Source organism: Leucoraja erinacea, chromosome 5, assembly GCF_028641065.1.
Source record: "Leucoraja erinacea ecotype New England chromosome 5, Leri_hhj_1, whole genome shotgun sequence".
NCBI lineage: Eukaryota > Metazoa > Chordata > Chondrichthyes > Rajiformes > Rajidae > Leucoraja > Leucoraja erinaceus.
This window is the reverse complement of record NC_073381.1, coordinates 38852242-38876028: the sequence shown is the minus strand read 5'-3', so window position 1 is coordinate 38876028 and position 23787 is coordinate 38852242. Positions and strand designations below refer to the sequence as shown.

Below are 23787 nucleotides of genomic sequence, written 5' to 3'. Positions count from 1 at the left end.
CCCTTCTCATAAGAATATTCTCAAATATATACTATCCCTGCTAGTATGAAAATACATTTTCCATTCATTTTACTAACAGCCTCGCTTATTAGCATGGCTCTTTCCGTGAGTATTCTTTTGGGTATCCAACTGGGTATCCTTTTTTAATTTGTTACAACTTGTACATTGTCATAACAATGGATTAAATTAAAAAGTTTATATGCAGAACTCAGGGGGAGGTTCCATTTTAAAAATATGCTGTCAGAAATAGCAAATAAAAGATCAGAACATAACGCTGTATCTTTATAGAGTTTAAAATTAGTTGCAATGTTGAGAAATTAACCTTGAATGTACACAACTGGAAATTGGTCACATTTGGGAATCAGAGGCTTGGCCATTTTTACATACAGATTAATTTGGATGTATGTTTTGATGGATGGACACAAATGATGGAGAGGCTTGGGAATATAGTTCACTGGGAAACCCATTCACTTCCAATATTCTACAATGTTTTGAGTCAAATAATTTACGGTAAAAGTTGAGGGAATTCGAGGAAAATTAATGCTACTGTGGGTCAGGTACAAAACCCTACGACCATAGACATTGGGCCATTCAGCCCATCAGTGAATGCTTCCTGATGTTGGGGAAGTCAAGAACCATGGGTCACAGTTTAAGAATAAGGGGTAGGCCATTTAGGACAGAAAAAAGTTTTCATCCAGAGAATTGTGAATCTGTGGAATTCTCTGCCACAGAAGGCAGTTAAGGCCAATTCACTGGATATATTCAATAGAGACTTAGAAATAGCTCTTAGGGATAGCAGGATCAAGGGATATGGGGAGAAAGCAGGTACGGGGTACTGATTTTGGATGATCAGCCATGATGTATTAAATGGCGGTGCTGGCCTGAGGGGCTGAATGGCCTACTCCTGCACCTATTTTCTATGTTTCATCTACTCTGCCATTCAATCATGGCTTATCTACCTTTTCCTCTCAACCCGTCATAGGTCGTAGCAGGTCGCCGAAAATTTTCAACATGTTGAAAATCCAGTGGCGACCAGAAAGACGCTACGACTCTTTGGGCGACTGAGGAGACGACTCACGACCACTCACGGTGACATGTCTCGGGGTGAAGCCTGTATGGTCGTGAGTAGTCACCCAAAGAGTCGCACCTTGTTCTGGTCTCCGCTGGATTTTAAACATGTTGAAAATTTTCAATGACCAGCAACGACGCAGGCAGTCGCCAAAACAGTCGCATAAGACCGACAGGCCCATTACTAATCAACATAGCAACAAAGCATCATAATAATGAAAATCACTGTGTGAATAACATCAAATTGTTTTATGTTATTCATACAGTGAATTTGCAAAGCAATTTGGACACACCAAAATGCAAAATGCGAAATATATAAACAAATGAAATCCATGTTTCCTATGTGAAATAAAATAATTGCTATTTTATATTAGTTATTTATAAATCTTATGTTCATGGATTCTGAAGCACGACTGTTTAAATAAAAATAATTAAAATCCTTTTCAAGGGGCACACAGCGAAATGGTTACTGCTTGGGAAAGGCAAACATGGTTCACATTTGTGAGATTAAACCTGAAATTAATTGAAGGGTAAATAAAAACTTCCACAAGAAATAGGAAGTTAATTATCAAGGTTACGACTGTTTATTTGGAAGAAATCAAGCAACTTAGGTGCGGAAATATTGCTAATAAACAATCCATACCTAGATGAAAGACAAGTTACATTTAGTAATGGAAAGCACTCTTGGGAAATACAACGAGTTGCATCTATCACTAGGAGTGATTAGGGTGCCCGGAGAACTACAGCATGCTTCCAGCTGTTATCCATCTGGCTTAAATCCAGCCACTATATCACAGAAAATCCATGGAATGAATTTGTGGATTTTTCTTAAATAGTTAAATGTTGTGAAATATATGTTTCAAATCTCATAATTCCAAGACAAATTTTCTCAGATACATCATATGAGATATTTGGTCACAAGATCCTGGTTGCATCATTGTATTTATGCTGGGTTTCATTGTTGCCATGAAAATAGAGTTATGTTAATAGTTTAATGGCCTTCAATTTAGCATATGGTAAAAAAAACAACCAAACCTGTGACTCCTTCTCATATTTGTTTCCTCTTCTTTTTCTACTCTGTCATTCTCTTTGCTAATCTGTTTTACTCTGTGTTGAATATCCTTTCTCTTTATTTTATTTTAGATTAGTTTAGAGATACAGTGCGGAAACAGGCTCTTTGGCCCACTGAGTCAGCACTGACCAGCGATCCCCGCATATTAACACTATCCTACACACACCAAACCAATTAACCTACAAACCTGTATGCCTATGGAGAGTGGGAGGAAACCGAAGATCTCGGAGAAAACCCATGCGGTCATGGGGAGAACGTATAAACTCCGTACAGACAGCACCCGTAGTCAGGACTGAACCCGGGTCTCTGGCGCTGCAAGCATTGTAAGGCAGCAGCTTTACCGCTGCGCTACCATGCCACCGTCTTAGCTTTCAATATCATAACTCATCTGCCCTTCTGTTTCCCTCTCTCTCCAAAAGAAAATTATTTCTTCTTTGCACAGCTTTAAAAAACATTTCTTTAAGAACTTACTCAGGAAATACATTTTATTGCTCAATTCCCAGTTTAGCAGTATCTCTGGTGACAAGAAACTACAGATCCTGGAATATTGAGCAAAACCCAAAGTGCTGGAGGAACTCAGCAGGTCATACAGCATCTTGAGTCGGGCCATTACTGACTGAGGTCAGTACTGACGGTAAGACCAGAGTTGGGGGTCTGTGCATTTATGTAAACAAAGCACGGAATCCACCATCATCGAGAGTCACTACTCAGCTAACCTGGAGTTCCTCTTGGTTAGATGCAGACCGTTCTATCTGCCCAGAGAGTTCACCTCCACTGTTGTGACCGCAGCCTATATTCCTCCTGATGCTAATGCCAAGCTTGCAATGAAAGATCTGCACACTACCATTAGCAAACAACAGACTCACAACCCCCAGGCAGCCTTCAATGTTGCGGGTGACTTCAATCACTCCAACCTGAAGACTGTACTCCCCAAATTCCACCAACATCTCCTTCGCCACTAGAGAAGACAAGACACTGGACAAAGTCTACACCAACATGGTTGAAGCTTACAAAGCCATCCCCCTCCCCCACCCTGGACAGTCTGATCATCCTCTCATTGGTCCTGCTCCCAAAGTACTCCCTACTCATCAGACGGGTTAAACAAACTGTGCGGACAGTTAAAGTCTGGTCAGAGGAGGCGGACTCCACACTTCAGCAGTGTTTTGGAAACACTGACTGGAAGGCGTTTGCAGCCCAGGCCACCCTTGACTCCCACACGGACATTGATTCCTACACATCCTCTGTTCTGAACTTTATAAACTCCACCATCAACAGCGTCACCTCCCTCAAACAGGTGACCATATACCCGAATCAGAAGCCATGGATGAACAGCGAGGTCAGGCTACTGCTGAAAGCACGAGACACCGCTTTCAGGTCAGGCAATGCCCGAGCCTACAGTTCATCCAGGGCCTGAGGAGGGGCATCAAGAAGGCCAAGCACTGCCATAAGCTCAGGAATGAGGAGCACTTCAACAACAACTCCGACCCCCGACGCATGTGGCAAGGCATCCAGGCCATCACGAACTATAGACCCACCAACACCACCCCCACATCCAGCGACGCCTCCTTCCTTGAGGAGCTTAATCACTTCTATGGCCGCTTTGACAGGGACAATCTAGAGACAGCCATCAAGGCGGTGCTCTCTGCCGATCACCAGCCCCTCACACACACCCCCTACGACGTGTACGTGACACTGAGTAGGACTAATGCACGTAAAGCTGCTGGCCCTGACGGCATCCCCGGGCGCGTCCTCAGGGCCTGTGCTGCGCAGCTGACAGACGTCTGGACTGACATCTTCAACCTGTCACTTGCCCAAGCAGTTGTGCCCATGTGCCTTAAAACCACCTCCATCGTGCTGGTGCCGAAACACTCCACTGCGGCAAGCCTCAACGACTTCCGCCCAGTTGCACTTACTCCCATCATCACCAAGTGCTTCGAGAGGCTGGTCCTGGCACACCTCAAAGGCTGCCTACCACCCACACTGGATCCCTATCAGTTTGCCTACCGCAAGAACAGGAGTACAGAGGATGCCATCTCAACGGCACTTCACTCCGCCCTCTCCCTCCTCGACAACAGAGACACTTACGTCAGAATGCTGTTCATCGATTATAGCTCAGCATTCAACACCATTATACCCTCTAAACTGATCACCAAACTCGGTGACTTGGGCAACGACCCCTCCCTCTGCAACTGGATACTGGACTTTCTAACCAACAGACCCCAGTCTGCGAGGTTAGACAAGCACACCTCTTCAACCCTCACCCTGAACACCGGCGTTCCACAGGGCTGTGTGCTGAGCCCCCTCCTCTACTCCCTCTTCACCTACGACCGCACACCTGTACATGGTACTAACACCATCATCAAGTATGCAGATAATACAACGGTGATTGGCCTCATCAGCAACAACGATGAGTCGGCCTATATGGAGGAGGTTCAGCTCCTAGCAGCATGGTGCGCTGACAACAACCTGGCCCTTAACTCCAAGAAGACCAACAAACTCATTGTAGACTTCAGGAAGTCTAGGGGCGGCACGCAAACCCCCATCCACATTAACGGGATGGAGGTGGAACGTGTTTCTAGCTTCAGGTTCCTGGGGGTCAACATCTCCGATGATCTCTCTTGGACCCACAATACCTCAACACTGGTCAAGAAGGCTCACCAGCGTCTCTTCTTCCTGAGGAGACTAAAGAAGGTCCATCTGTCTCCTCAGATCCTGGTGAACTTCTACCGCTGCACCATCTAAGATAAGATAAGATAAGATACATTTATTGTCATTTGGACCCCTTGAGGTCCAAACGAAATGCCGTTTCTGCAGCCATACATACAAACACATAGACCCAAGACACAACATAATTTACATAAACATCCATCACATTGCTGTGATGGAAGGCCAAATAAACTTATTTCTCCACTGCACTCTCCCCCCCCCCCCCGATGTCAGAGTCAAAGTCAAAGCCCCTGGCTGGCGATGGCAATTGTCCCGCGGCCATTAAAGCCACGCCGGGTGGTGCGAGGTCGCACACCGGGTCTTGGTGTTAGAGACCCCGGCCATTCCAAGCCGCGCGGGGCAGTGATGTAGGCCCCGCTCCAGGAGCTCTTCAACCCCGCAACTCGGGCGGGGGAAGTCGCCGTTGCGAGAGCCCTGAAAAGCGGTCTCCCTCCAGGGAGCCGCGGGCTCCCGGTGCCGCCGTCCACAGACCTGTCGTTGGAGCCTCCGACTCTCCGGTCGGGCCGCAGCAGCAGCAGCAGCAGCAGCAGCGCTCCTCCACCGCTCCACCCGCTCCGGACTCGGCCAGCCCCGCGACGGCGACGGTGAGTTGTAGCACCAGAGTCCCCGGCTTCTTCCTGTTGGAGGCCGCTCCTCGTTGCGGCCCCAACGACAACGGAAACCCGACGAGAAAAGGTCGGGTCTCCAGTGCAGGGAGAGATTTAAAAAGTTTCCCCCCCCGTCCCACCACACCCCCCACCCTCCAACACACACACCCCAACAAAAAATAACAAAAACTACATTAAAACACAGACAGAAAAAAATAAAACGCGGACAGACTGCAGAGGCCGCTGCTGGCCAGAGCCGCACCGCCCACCGGATATCGAGAGCATCCTTACCAACTGTATCACAGTATGGTATGGCAACTGCTCTGTCTCCGACCGGAAAGCACTGCAGAGGGTGGTGAAAGTTGCCCAACGCATCACTGGTTCCTCACTCCCCTCCATTGAGTCTGTCCAAAGCAAGCGTTGTCTGCGAAGGGTGCTCAGCATCGCCAAGGACTGCTCTCACCCCAACCATGGACTGTTTACCCTCCTACCATCCGGGAGGCGCTACAGGTCTCTCCGTTGCCGAACCAGCAGGTCGAGGAACAGCTGCTTCCCTGCGACTGTTACACTACTCAACAATGTACCTCGGTGATTGCCAATCACACACCCCCCCCCCGGACACTCCACCTACCAGGAAAAATATACTATGACTGTTTGTACGTAAACAGATTTATTTATCGCTCATATTTATGTCGCTTTTCTAGGGAGATGCTAACTGCATTTCGTTGTCTCTGTACTGTACACCCTGTAGTGGAGGGGGAGGGTGAACAGCCAGTTGTCGTGGTGCATATTGGCACCAACGATATAGGTAAAAAAAGGGATGAGGTCCTAAAGGATGAATTTAGGGAGCTAGGAGATAAGCTTAAAAGTAGGACCTCAAAGGTAATAATCTCTGGATTACTACCAGTACCACGGGCCAGTCAGAGCAGAAATAGGAGGATATTGCAGATGAATACGTGGCTTGAAAAATGGTGCAAGGGGGAGGGATTCAAATTTTTAGGGCATTGGAACCAGTTCTGGGGGAGGTGGGACCAGTACAAACAGGACGGTCTGCACCTGGAATGGAATGGAACCAATGTCCTTGGGGGGGTGTTTGCTACTGCTGTCGGGGAGGATTTAAACTAATGTGGCAGGGGGATGGGTACAAGAGCAGAGGGGCAGGGGGGTGTAAAATGAAGGTAGAAGCAATAGGTAGCAAGGTGAAAAGTAAAAGTGGCAGGCAGACAAAACCAGGGCAAAAATCAAAAAGGGCCACTTTTCAACATAATTGTATAAGGGGTAAGAGCGTTGTAAAAACAAGCCTGAAGGCTTTGTGTCTCAATGCAAGGAGTATTCGTAATAAGGTGGATGAGTTGAACGTGCAGATAGCCATTAATGATTATGATATAGTTGGGATCACGGAGACATGGCTCCAGGGTGACCAAGGCTGGGAGCTGAACATCCCGGGATATTCAATATTCAGGAGGGATAGAGAGAAAGGAAAAGGAGGTGGGGTAGTGTTGCTGGTTAGAGAGGAGATTAACGCAATGGAAAGGAAGGACATTAGTTTGGAGGATGTGGAATCGGTATGGGTAGAGCTGCGAAACAATAAGGGGCAGAAAACGCTGGTGGGTGTTGTGTACAGGCCACCTAACAGTAGTAGTGAAGTTGGGGATGGCATCAAACAGGAAATTAGAAATGCTTGCGACAAAGGCAAAGCAGTTATAATGGGTGACTTCAATCTACATATAGATTGGGTGAATCAAACTGGCAGGGGTGCTGAGGAAGAGGATTTCTTGGAATGTATACGGGATAGTTATCTAAACCAACATGTAGAGGAACCAACGAGAGAGCTGGCTATTTTAGACTGGGTATTGAGTAATGAGGAAGGGTTAGTTAGTAGTCTTGTTGTGTGTGGCCCCTTGGGCAAGAGTGACCATAATATGGTTGAGTTCTTCATTAGGATGGAGAGTGACATTGTTAATTCAGAAACAATGGTTTTGAACTTAAAGAAAGGTAACTTTGAGGGTATGAGACGTGAATTGGCCAAGATTGACTGGCAATTAATTCTAAAAGGGTTGACGGTGGATATGCAATGGAAGGCATTTAAAGACTGCATGGATGAACTACAAAAATTGTTCATCCCAGTTTGGCAAAAGAATAAATCAGGGAAGGTAGTGCATCCATGGATAACAAGGGAAATCAGGGATAGTATCAAAGCAAAGGATGATGCGTACAAACTAGCCAGAAAAAGCAGCATACCGGAGGACTGGGAGAAATTCAGAGACCAGCAGAGGAGGACGAAGGACTTAATTAGAAAAGGAAAAATGGATTATGAAAGAAAACTGGCAGTGAACATAAAATCTGACTGCAAAAGTTTTTATAGATATGTGAAAAGAAAGAGATTAGTTAAAACAAATGTAGGTCCCTTGCAGTCAGAAACAGGTGAGTTGATCATGGGGAACCAGGATATGGCGGACCAATTGAATAACTACTTTGGTTCCGTCTTCACTAAGGAAGACATAAATAATCTGCCGGAAATAGCAGGGGCCCGCGGGTCAAAGGAGGTGGAGGAATTGAGTGAAATCCAGGTTAGTCGGGAAGTGGTGTTGGGTAAATTGAATGGATTAAAGGCCGATAAATCCCCAGGGCCAGATAGGCTGCATCCCAGAGTACTTAAGGAAGTAGCTTCAGAAATAGTGGATGCATTAGTAATAATCTTGCAAAACTCCTTAGATTCTGGAGTAGTTCCAGAGGATTGGCGGGTAGCAAACGTAACCCCACTTTTTAAGAAGGGAGGGAGAGAGAAAACGGGGAATTACAGACCAGTTAGCCTAACATCGGTAGTGGGGAAACTGCTAGTCAGTTATTAAAGATGGGATAGCAGCACATTTAGAAAGTGGTGAAATCATTGGACAAAGTCAGCATGGATTTACGAAAGGTAAATCATGTCTGACGAATCTTATAGAATTTTTTCGAGGATGTAACCAGTAGCATGGATAGGGGAGAACCAGTGGATGTGGTGTATCTGGACTTCCAGAAGGCTTTCGACACTAAGCTGGGGGGCAGTGTTAGGTGTGAGGAGGATGCTAGGAGACTGCAAGGTGACTTGGATAGGCTGGGTGAGTGGGCAAATGTTTGGCAGATGCAGTTTAATGTGGATAAATGTGAGGTTATCCATTTTGGTGGCAAAAACGGGAAAGCAGATTATTATCTAAACGGTGGCCGATTGGGAAAGGGGGAGATGCAGCGAGACCTGGGTGTCATGGTACACCAGTCATTGAAGGTAGGCATGCAGGTGCAGCAGGCAGTAAAGAAAGCGAATGGCATGTTGGCTTTCATAGCAAGAGGATTTGAGTATAGGAGCAGGGAGGTTCTACTGCAGTTGTATAGGGTCTTGGTGAGACCACACCTGGAGTATTGCGTGCAGTTTTGGTCTCCAAATCTGAGGAAGGACATTATTGCCATAGAGGGAGTGCAGAGAAGGTTCACCAGACTGATTCCTGGGATGTCAGGACTGTCTTATGAAGAAAGACTGGATAGACTTGGTTTATACTCTCTAGAGTTTAGGAGATTGAGAGGGGATCTTATAGAAACTTACAAAATTCTTAAGGGGTTGGACAGGCTAGATGCAGGAAGATCGTTTCCGATGTTGGGGAAGTCCAGGACAAGGGGTCACAGCTTAAGGATAAGGGGGAAATCCTTTAAAACCGAGATGAGGAGAACTTTTTTCACACAGAGAGTGGTGAATCTCTGGAACTCTCTGCCACAGAGGGTAGTTGAGGCCAGTTCATTGGCTATATTTAAGAGGGAGTTAGATGTGGCCCTTGTGGACAAGGGGATCAGAGGGTATGGAGAAAAGGCAGGTACGGGATACTGAGTTGGATGATCAGCCATGATCATATTAAATGGCGGTGCAGGCTCGAAGGGCCGAATGGCCTACTCCTGCACCTAATTTCTATGTTTCTATGTTTCTATGTACACTGTAGAATCTGAAGTTGAATCTGAATCTGAATCTGAATCTGAAGAAGAGTTCTGATCCGAAACCTTGGCTGTCTATGCCCTCCCTAGTTGTTGCCTGACCTGCAGAGTTAAGGGCCTGTCCCACTTACGTGTCTTTGGCACGCATGTTCGCGTTGAGGCGCATGGGCATCGTATGGCCGCGCGGGGCCGTTCCCACTTAGAAGCGTGGAGGGGTATGTAGTTGTGCGCGACATCACGCGGGGCTCCAAAATTTTTATAGTGAACCAATCGCGCACCAACAGCCTGTCGCGGAACTGACGGCCAAAGTGGGACAGGCCCAAGAGCCTGGCGCAACGCAACATCTCACCTTCAACAGCAGCAGAAGCAGGCAAACAATCGCCGAACTCGGCCTGGGACTTTTGCGGTCCACATCCGCCCCCACTTCTACTCCCAGAGCAGGGCCAAGAAAATTGAAGATAGACATAAAATGCAGGAATAACTCAGTGGGACCGGCAGCATCTCTGGAGAGAAGCAATGGGTGACATTTCGGGTCAAGACCCTTCTTTTCAGACTGAAGAAGAGTCTCGACAAGAAACGTCACCCATTGCTTCTCTCCAGAGATGCTACCGGTCCCGCTGAGTTACTTCAGCTTTGTGTCCATCTTCAAATGTGATGGGAAAAACTAAGGAGATGGTGGTTGACTTCAGGAGGGCGGGGAAACAACACCATACACCCCTGCACATCGACGGAGCTGATGTGGAAAGGGTCAGCAGCATGAAGTTCCTAGGACTACATCTGTCTGATGACCTGACGTCCACGGCCAACACCACAGCTCTGGTCAAGAGAGCCCAGCAGCGACTACACCCTCTCCGAAGACTACGTAAAGCAGGCCTCCCCATCACACACCTACGGACTTTTTATAGGGGGACTGTCGAGAGCACATTGACCTACGGCATCACTTCCTGGTTCGGGAGCTGCAAGGCGTACGAACGGCACCAACTAGACAGGATAGTGAAGACCGCCAGCAGGATTATTGGTGCTCCACTCCCCTTCCTGCTGGACATATACAGGAAGAGATGTATCAGCAGAGCCATCTCCATCATCAAAGACCCTTACCACCCATCGCATGACATTTTCTCCATCCTGCCATCTGGGAAGAGGTACAGGAGCATTAGCTGCAAAACCAGCAGGATGCTCCTCAGCTTCTTCCCACAGGCTATAAGACTGCTAAATGGACTTTGCCCCCTGCCAAGTATCGCGCACGAACCCCCAACCTGGACACACTGCAGCAGAGCCACTGTTGTGCCGCTGCCGGTCGGAACGCCTGTTGAATGTTTAGTAGAGTGTTAAATTTGTTCATGATACATGTATTTTTTATTTCTATTTATTTTTCATGCACACTGAATGGACACTGGTTGAGAAACGTTTTTTTGTTTCCTCTGGGTATGCGAATACTCAGGAAATGACAATAAAGATATACAATACAATACAATACAAATGGCGTCGCGCACTCCAGACGGCTGTGCGTACGTATGTAATCGCGCCCGACCATCGCGGGACCATCGCGGCTCAACCCGACCACGAGGTTGCATAATTTGCATGCCAAGGACATGTTAGTGGGACAGGCCCTTTACTCCCACATATTATGTTTTGCTTTCAGTAGTACTCTACCCTGAATAAGGTGCCTTTCCTGTCTCGTTGATAGAGGATCAGCAGCTGTACAGTAATTCCATCTTGTATTGGTCAATCTGAGATTTACTGTAAGACTGGAAAGATCAGAAAATCCTGGCTCTTGAAAGGAAGGCACCCACATGATCAATGTGAGAACAAAGCACACATTGATTTCAGGATGACACAGGAATGGCATTTGTGTCTTAAAGAGAGTGAGTTTCAACCTGGCGCTGCTGCATGTTTGAAACGGCGGACGAGCAGCAGAGAGAAAAGAAACCCTGTTAAACATGGGGCCCTTCAAGTTATGTGATTTGGCAACTGGAAAAATGCTATGGTGGTATATATTGATTCAGTTGCACAAACTGAACAAATATCCTGAAATGGAAGGAAGAAATTAATGTTACAAACATGGAAAACATTCAGCCTGCATCCAGACGTTAAAAATGTTGCGGGTTTCAGTGAAATCTTCTGTCTTCTAAACTCTGGAGATTATAAAACCAGCCAGTTTAATCTCTCTTCCTATAGCCAAACTGCCTTCCTTGAAACAAGTCTAGCAAATATTTGCTGTAGTCCCCCTTTCAGGTTAACATAGAAACATAGAAAATAGGTGCAGGAGTAGGCCATTCGGCCCTTCGAGCCTGCACCGCCATTCAATATGATCATGGCTGATCATCCAACTCAGTATCCTGTACCTGCCTTCTCTCCACACCCCCTGATCCTTTTAGCCACAAGGGCCACATCTAACTCCCTCTTAAATATAGCCAATGAATTGGCCTCAACTACCTTCTGTGGCAGAGAATTCCACACATTCACCAAAGCAGAGCAACACCGATTTGTTTATGATAGACACAAGGAAATGCAGATGCTGGTTTACAAAAAAAAAACACAAAGTGCTGGAGTAACTCAGTGGATTAGGCTGAATCTCTGGTGAACATGGATAAGCAAAGTTTTGGGCCTATCTGTATTCTCCAGAGATGCAGCCTGACCCGCTGAGGTACTGCAGCACTTTGTGTCCTGATTTCCATATACCTTGGTCTCTTTGAACATCAATGTTATCCAATATCTCACCATATATAAAATATTCTCCTTTTATGTTTTATACGTAGACAGATTTACATGTATATTTTATACCAGCATACAGGTATCATACCTATGAAAAGGTAATTTGTTGTTTGACTTGGTGGAACAGGACAAATTGCCTGCATCTCCTTCTGTTTCTTATTAAAAGTAGAGGCCTGTGTTAAAGGCCTCCTCTAGGTCCAAGCTGGCTAGGCAGGTGACCACTCCTCCAACCTGCACCTAAGCGATGGTAATCCGGAGCAGCACGAGGCTAGCGGAGATCTTTCTGTGCTCACTTGCTTCCATTATTCTAATTTTACACCAACTCGTGGTCATTGTTTAACATACAGCCTACTGGTAAAGCAGTCTTCAGAACAGGTCTAAATATTCCACAACACTTTTGATGGAATTTCAATAGATGATACAAAGTTTTCTTGCGGTTTTCGAGCCCAAATTCCATCAAGCGTTTAGACTTTCTCACGCTCTATTTGGAAAAATACAAATTTGCTTGGTTACACATTGAATGACGGGGGGGCCAGTCGAGTTGCAAAGCCAGGTTTTTCTGCTTTTATGTTCACAGGGAAAGTTAGGCTCAGAGTCAGAAGGTACAGCTGTTTTTATGATCAGCTGAGATGGGCGAAAACAAGGGATTTTCTGAACGGTGAGAGGTACAATTGAGATTTCTTCAGCTGGGAACAACCTATTGCAGTTCTTTTATGGCATTCTCATATTTTTCATTTCCTTATGACATAAAAGGAGACCATCTGGTCCTATGAATTTATGCCAGCTCAGAGCAATCCCATTGATCCCATTCCCACACACTTCCCTGTAACCTATTCTCGTCTCATATGCACGTAAGCTCCCCACTGATTCTCCCACTCCACACCTATGTTCGGAGTAATTTACGAGCCAGCATGTCTTCTGGTTGCGGGACGAGGCTGGAATATCTGGGGGAAAGCTATTGGACACAGGAACAACTTCATACAGACAGCTCCGGTGGTTGGGATTGATGTTGGAGTGGGATGAGGTGTGAGAAGGGTTGTAGGTGTGAAGCAACAGCACTCCTGCTGCACCTCGGCGCCACCCCTGCTTTCACATACCTGCGTTCCCTTAACAGAGGTCACTAAAGAACTGGTTACATAAAGAAGGCTGCCAGTGAACCCTTGTCCATTGACAAAATGATCCTGGCAGCAACAACCCTGTGATTCATTACTAGTGCACCCTGGTGTCAATGTAGTAGAGGACTGGCCGCATTCACACTGGTTGGAGTAAAGGAAAATCAGGGAGGACTTAAGGAAATGTGATCTCACCAGGTTTTACATCTATAAAACATGGAGCAAAACTGATTACACATGATCTTGAGAGACACAGAAGGGGTTCAACACTTAGAGAATCACTGGCCCTCCTCTCATGTAGGTTGTTCCTCACATGTTTGTTTCTGAGCAGCTTGGAGTGATGGTTCATTTTTGTCACATTTAAACTTTATTTTGCATGCTATCTTGGCAAATAAAACCATATATGGCTGTAATAAAACCATGTACAAATACATCAGGTAGAGAAAACAAACATTATTCTGTTGAACCCTTGAGAAAAAACAATGTGCATCCAATTGCCAAGGACAGGAACCTGTATTCAAGATGCTGACTACTGTCTACTGACTGCGGAGTTACTATATGTGCCCATTAGAGAGTCCTGCTGCTTCCTAGCTTTTACTCAGGTAGATGTTTGCTGTAGAATGCAACAACATTGAAAGTGTCAAATGAAGGGTGTGACTAAGAAGTAAAAAACTGCTATGATAGTGCTGCAACTGACATTGGATTATTTTGGGGAAGGAGCAGGGTAAGCCAATAGATGTTGATAAATTTAAGAAAGGCATAGATAGTGATTTTTTCCCCCCAGTCTTTCTCCCATGAGGAAATGTCAAATACTGGCATCTGCTGCTAGGGATGGTGCTGGAGCAATGTTTAATAGTCTTTTGGACAGGCACATAAGTAGCTAGAGAATGGTGGGATATTGACCAATTGCAGGCAGCTGAGATTAGTTTAAAGTGGCATCATGGTTTGCATACATATTCTGGGCTAACGGACCTGTTCCTCTGCTGCACTGTTCTATGTTGTTTAGCATAAGAGTTCCAGGCACAGATTGATCTCAAGGGGCTGCACAAAAATCCTCACATACTCTCTTCAAGCTGAAACGTTTTATTTTGAGTTTCCAACATCTGTAGTATTTTTATTTTGTATGCTTCCTTTCAGTTCAGCATCTTTCACCATGGATTTGTCAGTATGAAAAAAAGATTAACTTTTTCCTCAGGTCATTCACTTCCATTAACAAGCTCACATTTCCACATGCTGTATGTGTGTGTGTATACATATATAGATGTTTGTATTTGTGTGTGTGTTTATGGGCACGTGTGTGTGCATTTGTGCGTGGGCATGTGCATTTGTGGATGCGCACGTGTCTTTGTGTGTGTGGATTTGTTGACGTGTGTGTGTTTGTGGGCATAGGTGAGAGCTTGTGATGGTGCATTTGAGGTGCGATGTGTCTGTTTGTGGTCCTGTGTGAGTATGCATGTGTGCGTGTGTGTGTCTGTGCATTTTGAAGGAAAGGGGAGAGGAACACCATGCACGCTCATTATCACAGTTCACAGAGCACTCACTGTCTCTCTCTCTCTCCTCTTCCTGCTTATCATCATATTCGACCACCCTGTGGTGGATCTTGAGGAAGGACAGGAACACACAAAGAGTGGATGTGTATTAACTCCTCACAATTAAGAGGTTATAGCATTCAGAAACGTTCCAAATCAAACCACAACTATGTAAAGATTTACGAAAAAATTTAAGATGGCAAAAATATTTGAGTTTAAATATTTTAAACTCAATATTTAAAATTTCAAACCAGGCAAACAGTTGAACAATACTTCATAGAAAGTTGTTGCCTTGAACAATGTAAACATGGAGATTGAGGGGAATATTTCCCATTTTGTTTCCAAAGAATTAATAAAATTCATTGCGCAGGACAAGACAAATAATAGTTTAGATTCTTGTTTCAAATAACAGTAAGCTAACACCACTCACTGTTGAATGGTGAATTCTGGAATCTGCACATAAATAGCTGAGGATAGCTATCTGGTCAAAGCAGACCAAATTTCCACACTCCCACACATGCTATGCTCAACACACACTAGTTGAACGGAGAATGAATTATTATCAAATTACCCGCGTTGAAAACTTAATTTTACAATTGTCTAGTCACATTCTTCAGAATTGTATCATAGTTGGAGGTTTAACAAATTGAATATAATATTTTCTCAACCGTCTCCTTAAATCCAATTTCCCCCCTTGGCCTTCATTTCCTGATATAAATCAAGCTAACAATTCATGGTTATTACTTTTTCATTAGAAACATAGAAACATAGAAAATAGGTGCAGGAGTAGGCCATTCGGCCCTTCGAGCCTGCGCCGCCATTCAATATGATCATGGCTGATCGTCCAACTCATTATCCCGTACCTGCCTTCTCTCCATACCCCCTGATCCCTTTAGCCACAAGGGCCACCTCTAACTCCCTCTTAAATATAGCCAATGAACTGGCCTTAACTACATTCTGTGGCAGAGAATTCCAGAGATTCACCACTCTCTGTGAAAAAAATGTTTTTCTCATCTCAGTCCTAAAAGATTTCCCCTTTATCCTTAAACTGTGACCCCTTGTTCTGGACTTCTCCAACATCGGGAGAAATCTTCCTGCATCTAGCCTGTCCAACCCCTTAAGAATTTAAGTCTAAATTCTAGCGAGTACAAGCCGAGTCTATCCAGTCTTTCTTCATATGAAAGTCCTGACATCTCAGGAATCAGTCTGGTGAACCTTCTCTGTACACCCTCTATGGCAAGAATGTCCTTCCTCAGAATAGGAGACCAAAACTGTACGCAATACTCCAGGTGTGGTCTCACCATGACCCTGTACAACTGCAGTAGAACCTTCCTGCTCCTGTTCTCAAATCCTTTTGCTATGAATGCTAACATACCATTCATTTTCTTCACTGCCTGCTGCACCTGCATGCCTGGAGTCTGCATCCTGGCGGCATGAACATTGAATTCTCCCAGTTTTGTTAGCCCTTGCTGTCTCCTCCCCTTCCTCAGCCCTCGGGCTGTCTCCTGCCATCCCTCCCCCTCGGGCTCCTCCTCTTCTTTTTACCTTTCTTTTCCCTGCCCCCCTCTCCCCCCCATCAGTCTGAAAGGTTTTGGCCCTATCAAATGGGATAGTCGAGGACGGAGTTAAAGGGAAAGGGATTCAAGGGATAGTTAATGACCCCAGAATTAACAGGAAAGAAAGCTCACAATGGGATAGGAGTGTATGGCCAAGTGTAATAGGGATCGATGTGAAGGGTGAGATGCATAAGGAATTGAAAGTACTGTTTTTGAATGTGCGAAGTATAAGAAGTAAAAGTAGTTTACTCCTACTCTTTGCTTCCTGCTCAGTTAGAGGTTGGCAGATATGACATTGTGGGGATTACCGAGACGTGGCTGCAGGAGGATCGGATCTGGGAACTTAATATTCAGGGTTATACATCCTATAGAAAGGACAGGCAGGTGGGCAGAGGAGGGGGGGCGGGAGGGGTAGCTCTTCTGGTGAGGAATGGAATTCAGTCCCTTGCGAGGTAAGACATAGGGACTGACGAGGTAGAGTCACTGTGGATTGAGTTGAGGAATTGCAAAGGCTGTGAATAACACTGAACACATGTCTACTAAACTGTGAGTGGTTTTACTGACCTGTCAGTGCCCTTAATGTGGTTTGAACATATAGTTTGGAAATGCTAAAGCTGCGTTGCCTTTGGTTTTTAAATGCTAAAGCTGCGTTGCCTTTGGTTTGGAAATGCTAAAGCTGTGTTGCCTTGGTTTGGAAATGATAAAGCTGTATTGCCTAATTAAAGTTGCCTTGCCTAATTAAAGTTGCCATGCCTAATTAAAGTTGCCTTGCCTAATTAAAGTTGTCTTGCCTTCCAATTAAAAGTATAATCTTGACCACTTCCTGTTTGCGCTTTATATTGATTTTAGAAGAAACACTACTACGTATGGCTGTGATTTTTGGCCATCTTACTCAGAGTCCCCCTCCGCTCATCAGGTGCAAAGGATTGTTCCCATCGATTAAATATAATAGAGTTATTAGTGTTTAAACAATGTTGAGATTCTCTCTCCTGTCAATCACACCATGAAGGCCACGACCCTTCTGGTGGGAGGGGGGGAGGGACTATAAAACCCAGAGGTGTGGGCGTGGCTCAGTCTGCAAGCTGGAGGAGGGAGAGGTCACGACTCGCTGCCTTTAGTGGCCTTGGACCCTGCTTGAAATGGTATGAAACTGCACTTGAATTTGGTGGCTTTGCACCCTTCTTGAAGTGGTAAGAAACTGCACTTGAATTTGGTGGCCTTGTTACCGGTTAGATCCCCCGAATTGTCAGAGCTGAGACATCACTGGGCCACCATGAAGGGTGCAATGGTGCGGTGGGGGGTTCGGCAGCGGTCAGAATGAGATGGCCCCAGTTTCAGAGCTTAACGCTAGCACCAAACTTATCCTTTTCCATGACTACCCTAAAGCTCACCATATTGTGAACATTGTTCGTAAAGGATTGTTCCACAGAAACTTCCACCACTTGCCCATCCAAAGGGATAAGTACAGCTTGCTCTCTCATAGTACTACTTTTAAAATCCTTCTTGGATGCATTTAACAAATTCCACCCCATCTAGGCCTCTTACACTAAGGTGATTCCAGTCAATACTGAAAATGTTAAATTATCCACTACTATAATCCTATTGCTTTTACGGCCTACTGCTATTTGTCCATATATCTATTAATCCAAATCCCATTGACTATGATCTCATCAAAGTGATCACCCCTTTCACATTTCTAAATTCTACCCAGAGAGCTTCATTTACCATTTCCTCCAATATATCCTTCCTGCTGTAATGCTTTCCCTGATCAGTAGTCCAACATCCTCTCTACGTGTGGAATTCCTGCTATCACGCCTTAAAATACTGTTGAAACATAGAGATTCTATTTCTGTTCTTCCCTCAACCATGCTTCTGTGATTGAATGCATTTAAGCCTCCCAGCTCCCTGATGCTCCTCCATCCATCCCTAACATCTCTGCTTATTAGACATGTCTACTCTATTTATTACATATGTATCTCTCTTCCCTTCAGAAACAGTAGTCGGGTGTCAGAGGTTATGGCGAGAAGGCAGGAGAATGGAGTTAGAAGGGAGAGATGGGTCAGCCATGTTTGAATGGCGTAGACATGATGGGCCGAATGACCTAATGCTGCTCCTATCACTTAAGACCTTATGACATTGTCCCAACACACCGTATCACAGGTTTAAACCACCCTGAATGGCATTGGCAAATGTCTCTGGCAGGGTATTGGTCCAACTGCAGTTTAGGTTCAACCTGTTTTTCTTGTAACATTACACCTGCTTTAAAAGAGATTCCAGTTATCATCTTTACTATGCACGTTCAGTCACTCGACACCTCCATCCCCCACCAGAAAGGCTTTAAAGCCCTTGGTTTCTTCCTCGACTGCAGAATCATCCAATTTCCCTCTACTAACTCCTCACCCTCAACAACTTCACCTTTGATTCATCCCACTCCCTCCAAATCCAAGGCGTAGCTATGGGCACCCGCATGGGCCCCAGCTGTGCCTGCATCTTTGCAGGGTATGTAGAACAATCACTGTACCAGGCGTACACTGTCCCGACTATCTCTGTTACATTGATGACTGCATCGGTATCCTGCACCCATGCAGAACTTGGACTTCATTGATGACAAGCACCTCCCGGTGTTCACACTTCCTGCCCCCCATGCAGACCTCTCTGTCCTGGGTCTCCTCATTAACTTCAGGAACAGCACCATATTTTCATCCTGCACATCAAATTTCCCACTTGGACCCTTCCTCTCCCCCCTGACCCCCTCCCTCCCCCTTTCTTGTCCCACCCCACCCCCACCCCCGATCAGTCTGATCTCACCTTCGCTCCAGTTGCTGCCATTTCACAAGAATCATAGACTATCGACCAATGAAGTCTTACTACAACACCTCCCCCCCTGACTCCCATCACAAAATAGACTATCGACTGAAGTCTACTACAAACGTACTGACTCCCACAACTATCTCGACGACACTTCTTCCCACCCTGCTTCCTGCAAAGACTCTATCCCCTACTCCCAATTACTCCGTCTATGCCGCATCTGCGCTCAACATGAGGTGTTCCATATTAGAACATCTGAGATGTCCTCATTCTTTAGGGAACGGGGGTTCCCCTCTCCCGTCATAGATGAGGTCCTCACTCGTGTCTCCTCGGTACCTCGCAGCTCCTCCCTTGCTCTCCCTCCGCAACTCATATTTCGCTTGGGCAGCTTACAATCCAGTGTTCTGAATATTGATTTCTCTCACTTCAGGTTGCCCCGGCATTCCTTCTCTCCCTATCCCTCTCCTCCCCCCCTCCAACCCAAGTCACACTAGCTTCTCATTTTCACCCTACAAACTGCTTACAATGGCCTGTTTCATTTATCATTGTTACATTTTTGCATATCATTCATTCATTGTTCTTTATCTCTCCACATCACCACCTATATCTCTCATTTCCCTTACCCCTAACCAGTCTGAGGAAGGGTCACCCATTCCTTCTCTCCAGAGATGCCGCTGCCTGTCCCGCAGAGATACTCCAGCTTTTTGTGTCTATCTCCAATTATCCAAATATCTGAAGCTCTGCCCCTGCAAACTCCTTCACGTTTAGGTTCATCATTGTCATGTGTACCGAAGTCCAGTGAAAAGCCTGATCCAATCAGATCAGATAAAACAATACATAAATGTCGTTGTCAAACTCAAGTACAATAGAGGAGAAGATACTGTGCAATGTACAGAATATAGTTCTCAGCCATGTATTTAGCTGTTCTATTTTACTATTTCTAAGTTCGCTTACTTGGGGCACAGGGAGTAGTCCTGAGATTACTATCAGAGGTCCTGTTGTTTAACTTTCCACCTAACTCCCTAAATTCCTTTTTTTAGGATCTCATCCATCTCCTTACATTTGTCACTAGTAACAACATGGACCACAACTTCTGGCTGCTCACCCTTTTTCACACAGAGGGTTGTGAATCTGTGGAATTCTCTGCCTCAGAAGGCAGTGGAGGCCAATTCTCTGGATGCTTTCAAGAGAGAGTTAGATAGAGCTCTTAAAGATAGCCGAGTCAGGGGATATGAGGAGATGGCATGAACAGGGTACTGAATGTGGATGATCAGCCATGATCCCAATGAATGGCTCGAAGGGCCGAATGGCCTACTCCTGCACCTATTGTCTATTGTCCCCTTTCAGAAGGTTCCACACCCACTCAGTGACTTTTGACTGGCACTAGGGAGGCAACTCACCTTCTTTGAGTCATGATTACAGCCAAGGATGCAATCTATCTCTCCCTAACTATCCACAAACCTAACACTACTGCTTGTCTAGTCTTTGTCCTTCTCTGCTGCACAACAGAACCAGTTGTGGTGCTACTGATTTGCTACTGCTGCTTTCCCTTGAGAGGCCATCCTGCCCCTCCACCCACCAAAAGTTTCCAAAATGGTGTTCTTGTTAGAGACAGGAATAGCCATAGGGAACTCCTGTACCACCTGCCTGGTTCTCCTGGCAGTCACCTATTTATTTGGCTGAGCCGGTGGAGTGTCCACGTTCATGAAACTCCTATCAATGATACTTTCTGCCCCCTGTATGCTCCTCAATTAGTCCAGCTATTACCATGCAGTCTGAAAGGATTCCTCAGTCTACTTGGTTGAAGACCCTTGTACTTTTAGCTGATCAAACAAAGGTGCTGACTCCCTGCAGACAGCACCAGGTGGATAAGACAGCCATGACCAATAATGATACATATATTCACAAAAATGAAAGGGCGTCAGTGTGGTGAATGTTGACAACAGTTTTGGATCACCCAAAATATGTTTACAGCAAGCAACGTTTTTGAAATCAAATGTAATTAACAAATTCTGCATACTCTCTGGAAGAATAAAAAGTAGGTAACTGAACGCATATTGCAAAACATGTTACAAGCATGTTAATAATCAACCTAAAGAAAACAGGAAAATTGATCTTCAATTTAATACCTGTTAAGTTACACATTGGACAAAATTTCATATTTTAAGTTTCAGTTTAACTATTCATCCAATACACTAAATCTTGGTTGTTAATGTTACTGAACTGCCTAAAGAATATTTCACACTTTCATATCAATACATTTTCACTGGCATGTGTGCAGCAATCACTAGTACTTGGTAGTATTATTAGTGTTATATCTCCAACACTAATAAAATCCTGAAGGAATGTGACTACTCAATTGTAAAATTGAGTCTCGAAGGCAAGTTGTTTGATAATTAACATTTAACAGCCCTTGTGTCATCTGGCATGTTTTGTCGACAAATAATGGCAAATACAGAATACCATACCCTTCATCTGACTCTTTATCATTTAGAGGATGTAACTAGTAGCGTGGATAGGGGAGAACCAGTGGATGTGGTGTATCTGGGCTTCCAGAAGGCTTTTGACAAGGTCCCACATAAGAGATTAGTATACAAACTTAAAGTACACAGCATTGGGGGTTCAGTATTGATGTGGATAGAGAACTGGCTGGCAAACAGGAAGCAAAGAGTAGGAGCAAACGGGTCCTTTTTCACAATGGCAGGCAGTGACTAGTGGGGTACTGCAAGGCTCAGTGCTGGGACCCCAGCTATTTACAATATATATTAATGATCTGGATGAGGGAATTGAAGGCAATATCTCCAAGTTTGCGGATGACACTAAGCTGGGGGGCAGTGTTAGCTGTGAGGAGGATGCTAGGAGACTGCAAGGTGCTTGGATAGGCTGGGTGAGTGGGCAAATGTTTAGCAGATGCAGTATAATGTGGATAAATGTGAGGTTATCCATTTTGGTAGCAAAAACAGGAAAGCAGACTATTATCTAAATGGTGGCCGACTAGGAAAAGGGGAGATGCAGCGAGACCTGGGTGTCATGGTACACCAGTCATTGAAAGTAGGCATGCAGGTGCAGCAGGCAGTGAAGAAAGCGAATGGTATGTTAGCTTTCATAGCAAAAGGATTTGAGTATAGGAGCAGGGAGGTTCTACTGCAGTTGTACAGGGTCTTGGTGAGACCACACCTGGAGTATTGCGTACAGTTTTGGTCTCCAAATCTGAGGAAGGGCATTATTGCCATAGAGGGAGTGCAGAGAAGGTTCACCAGACTGATTCCTGGGATGTCAGGACTGTCTTATGAGGAAAGACTGGATAGACTTGGTTTATACTCTCTAGGATTTAGGAGATTGAGAGGGAATCTTATAGAAACTTACAAAATTCTTAAGGGGTTGGACAGGCTAGATGCAGGAAGATTGTTCCCGATGTTGCGGATGTCCAGGACAAGGGGTCACAGCTTAAGGATAAGGGGGAAATCCTTTAAAACTGAGATGAGAAGAACTTTTTTCACACAGAGAGTGGTGAATCTCTGGAACTCTCTGCCGCAGAAGGTAGTCGAGGCCAGTTCATTGGCTATATTTTAGAGGGTTAGATGTGGCCCTTGTGGCTAAGGGGATCAGAGGGTATGCAGAGAAGGCAGGTACGGGATACTGAGTTGGATGGTCAGCCATGATCATATTGAATGGCGGTGCAGGCTCGAAGGGCCGAATGGCCTACTACTCCTGCACCTAATTTCTATGTTTCTATAGTACCTGGCTATAATTTCAAGAGAGAGCTAGATGGGGCTCTTAAAGATAGCAGAGTCAGGGGATATGGGGAGAAGGCAGGAACGGTGTACTGATTGGGGATGATCAGCCATGATCACATTGAATGGCGGTGCTGGCTCGAAGGGCCGAATGGCCTACTCCTGCACCTATTGTCTATATTTTAATTGAGCAGACAGCAAAAGGAGGATTATGAGTGCACATTGTCCTTTCATATGACTCGCCAAGTAGATCAAGCATTAAACATGAGCCTAATTATTAATTGCAGCATACAAGAACAGAGTGAAGAATTATGATTATAATGGTATAATTCTTGCCACTGACAAAGGACGTGACTTGGCATTGTCATAATCAACTGAATGGTTAAATGTGCTCAAATTTCAATGATTTTTCATTGCATCTAATCCAGAATAATGTCTACTAAACATTTATTGGGGGGTTTTTCAGACTTTTTGTTTTTTTTGGAGTAGTATTATGGTTATTAATTTATTGATTTAAAAATATATTTTAATTATCTGTGTGTATTGTGTTCACAGGCCTGTTAAGATGGTGCAAGAAAGACTTTCATTGCTCTGTTATTGATACATATTACAATTAAACTCTCTTGAGGTTTTCACATTTTTCCAGTGTTGTTTAATTATGATGAGGAACATAACGATCTCAGAGTTGACTGACTGACATGTCTTAATGGCAACAATCGTGAAAAGCTTTGCTTTTAATTCACCAATAGGTCTGCCATCATCGAATACAGAAAGTTAATGAATGTGACACGATAATTAATCAGCACCAGTGGACAGTTTTTAGATTTTAAAACAAAAACTCAAGAAGGTTTTAGGTTGTAACATATTCTAAATGTGATCAAACATAGCAAAAAGATTGCCCCAGCAACATTAACTTACA

At 44.9% G+C, this 23787-nt stretch overlaps 1 protein-coding gene across 4 annotated transcripts in view; it reads right to left on the bottom strand.

The window, feature by feature from the left end:
- ldah (lipid droplet associated hydrolase) overlaps window positions 1-23787 on the bottom strand; it is a 267026-nt gene that overhangs the window by 19962 nt on the left and 223277 nt on the right. Inside the window, exon 7 of one of the 4 annotated variants that reach the window (XM_055635391.1) lies at window positions 10381-10449. The exons of the other annotated variants lie outside the window; for them this stretch is intronic. Within the exon in view, the coding sequence (XP_055491366.1) occupies window positions 10396-10449 (54 nt within the window). The 3' untranslated portion in view covers window positions 10381-10395. Of the gene's footprint in view, window positions 1-10380; window positions 10450-23787 lie in introns of those variants that run through there. 4 annotated transcript variants of the gene reach the window in all.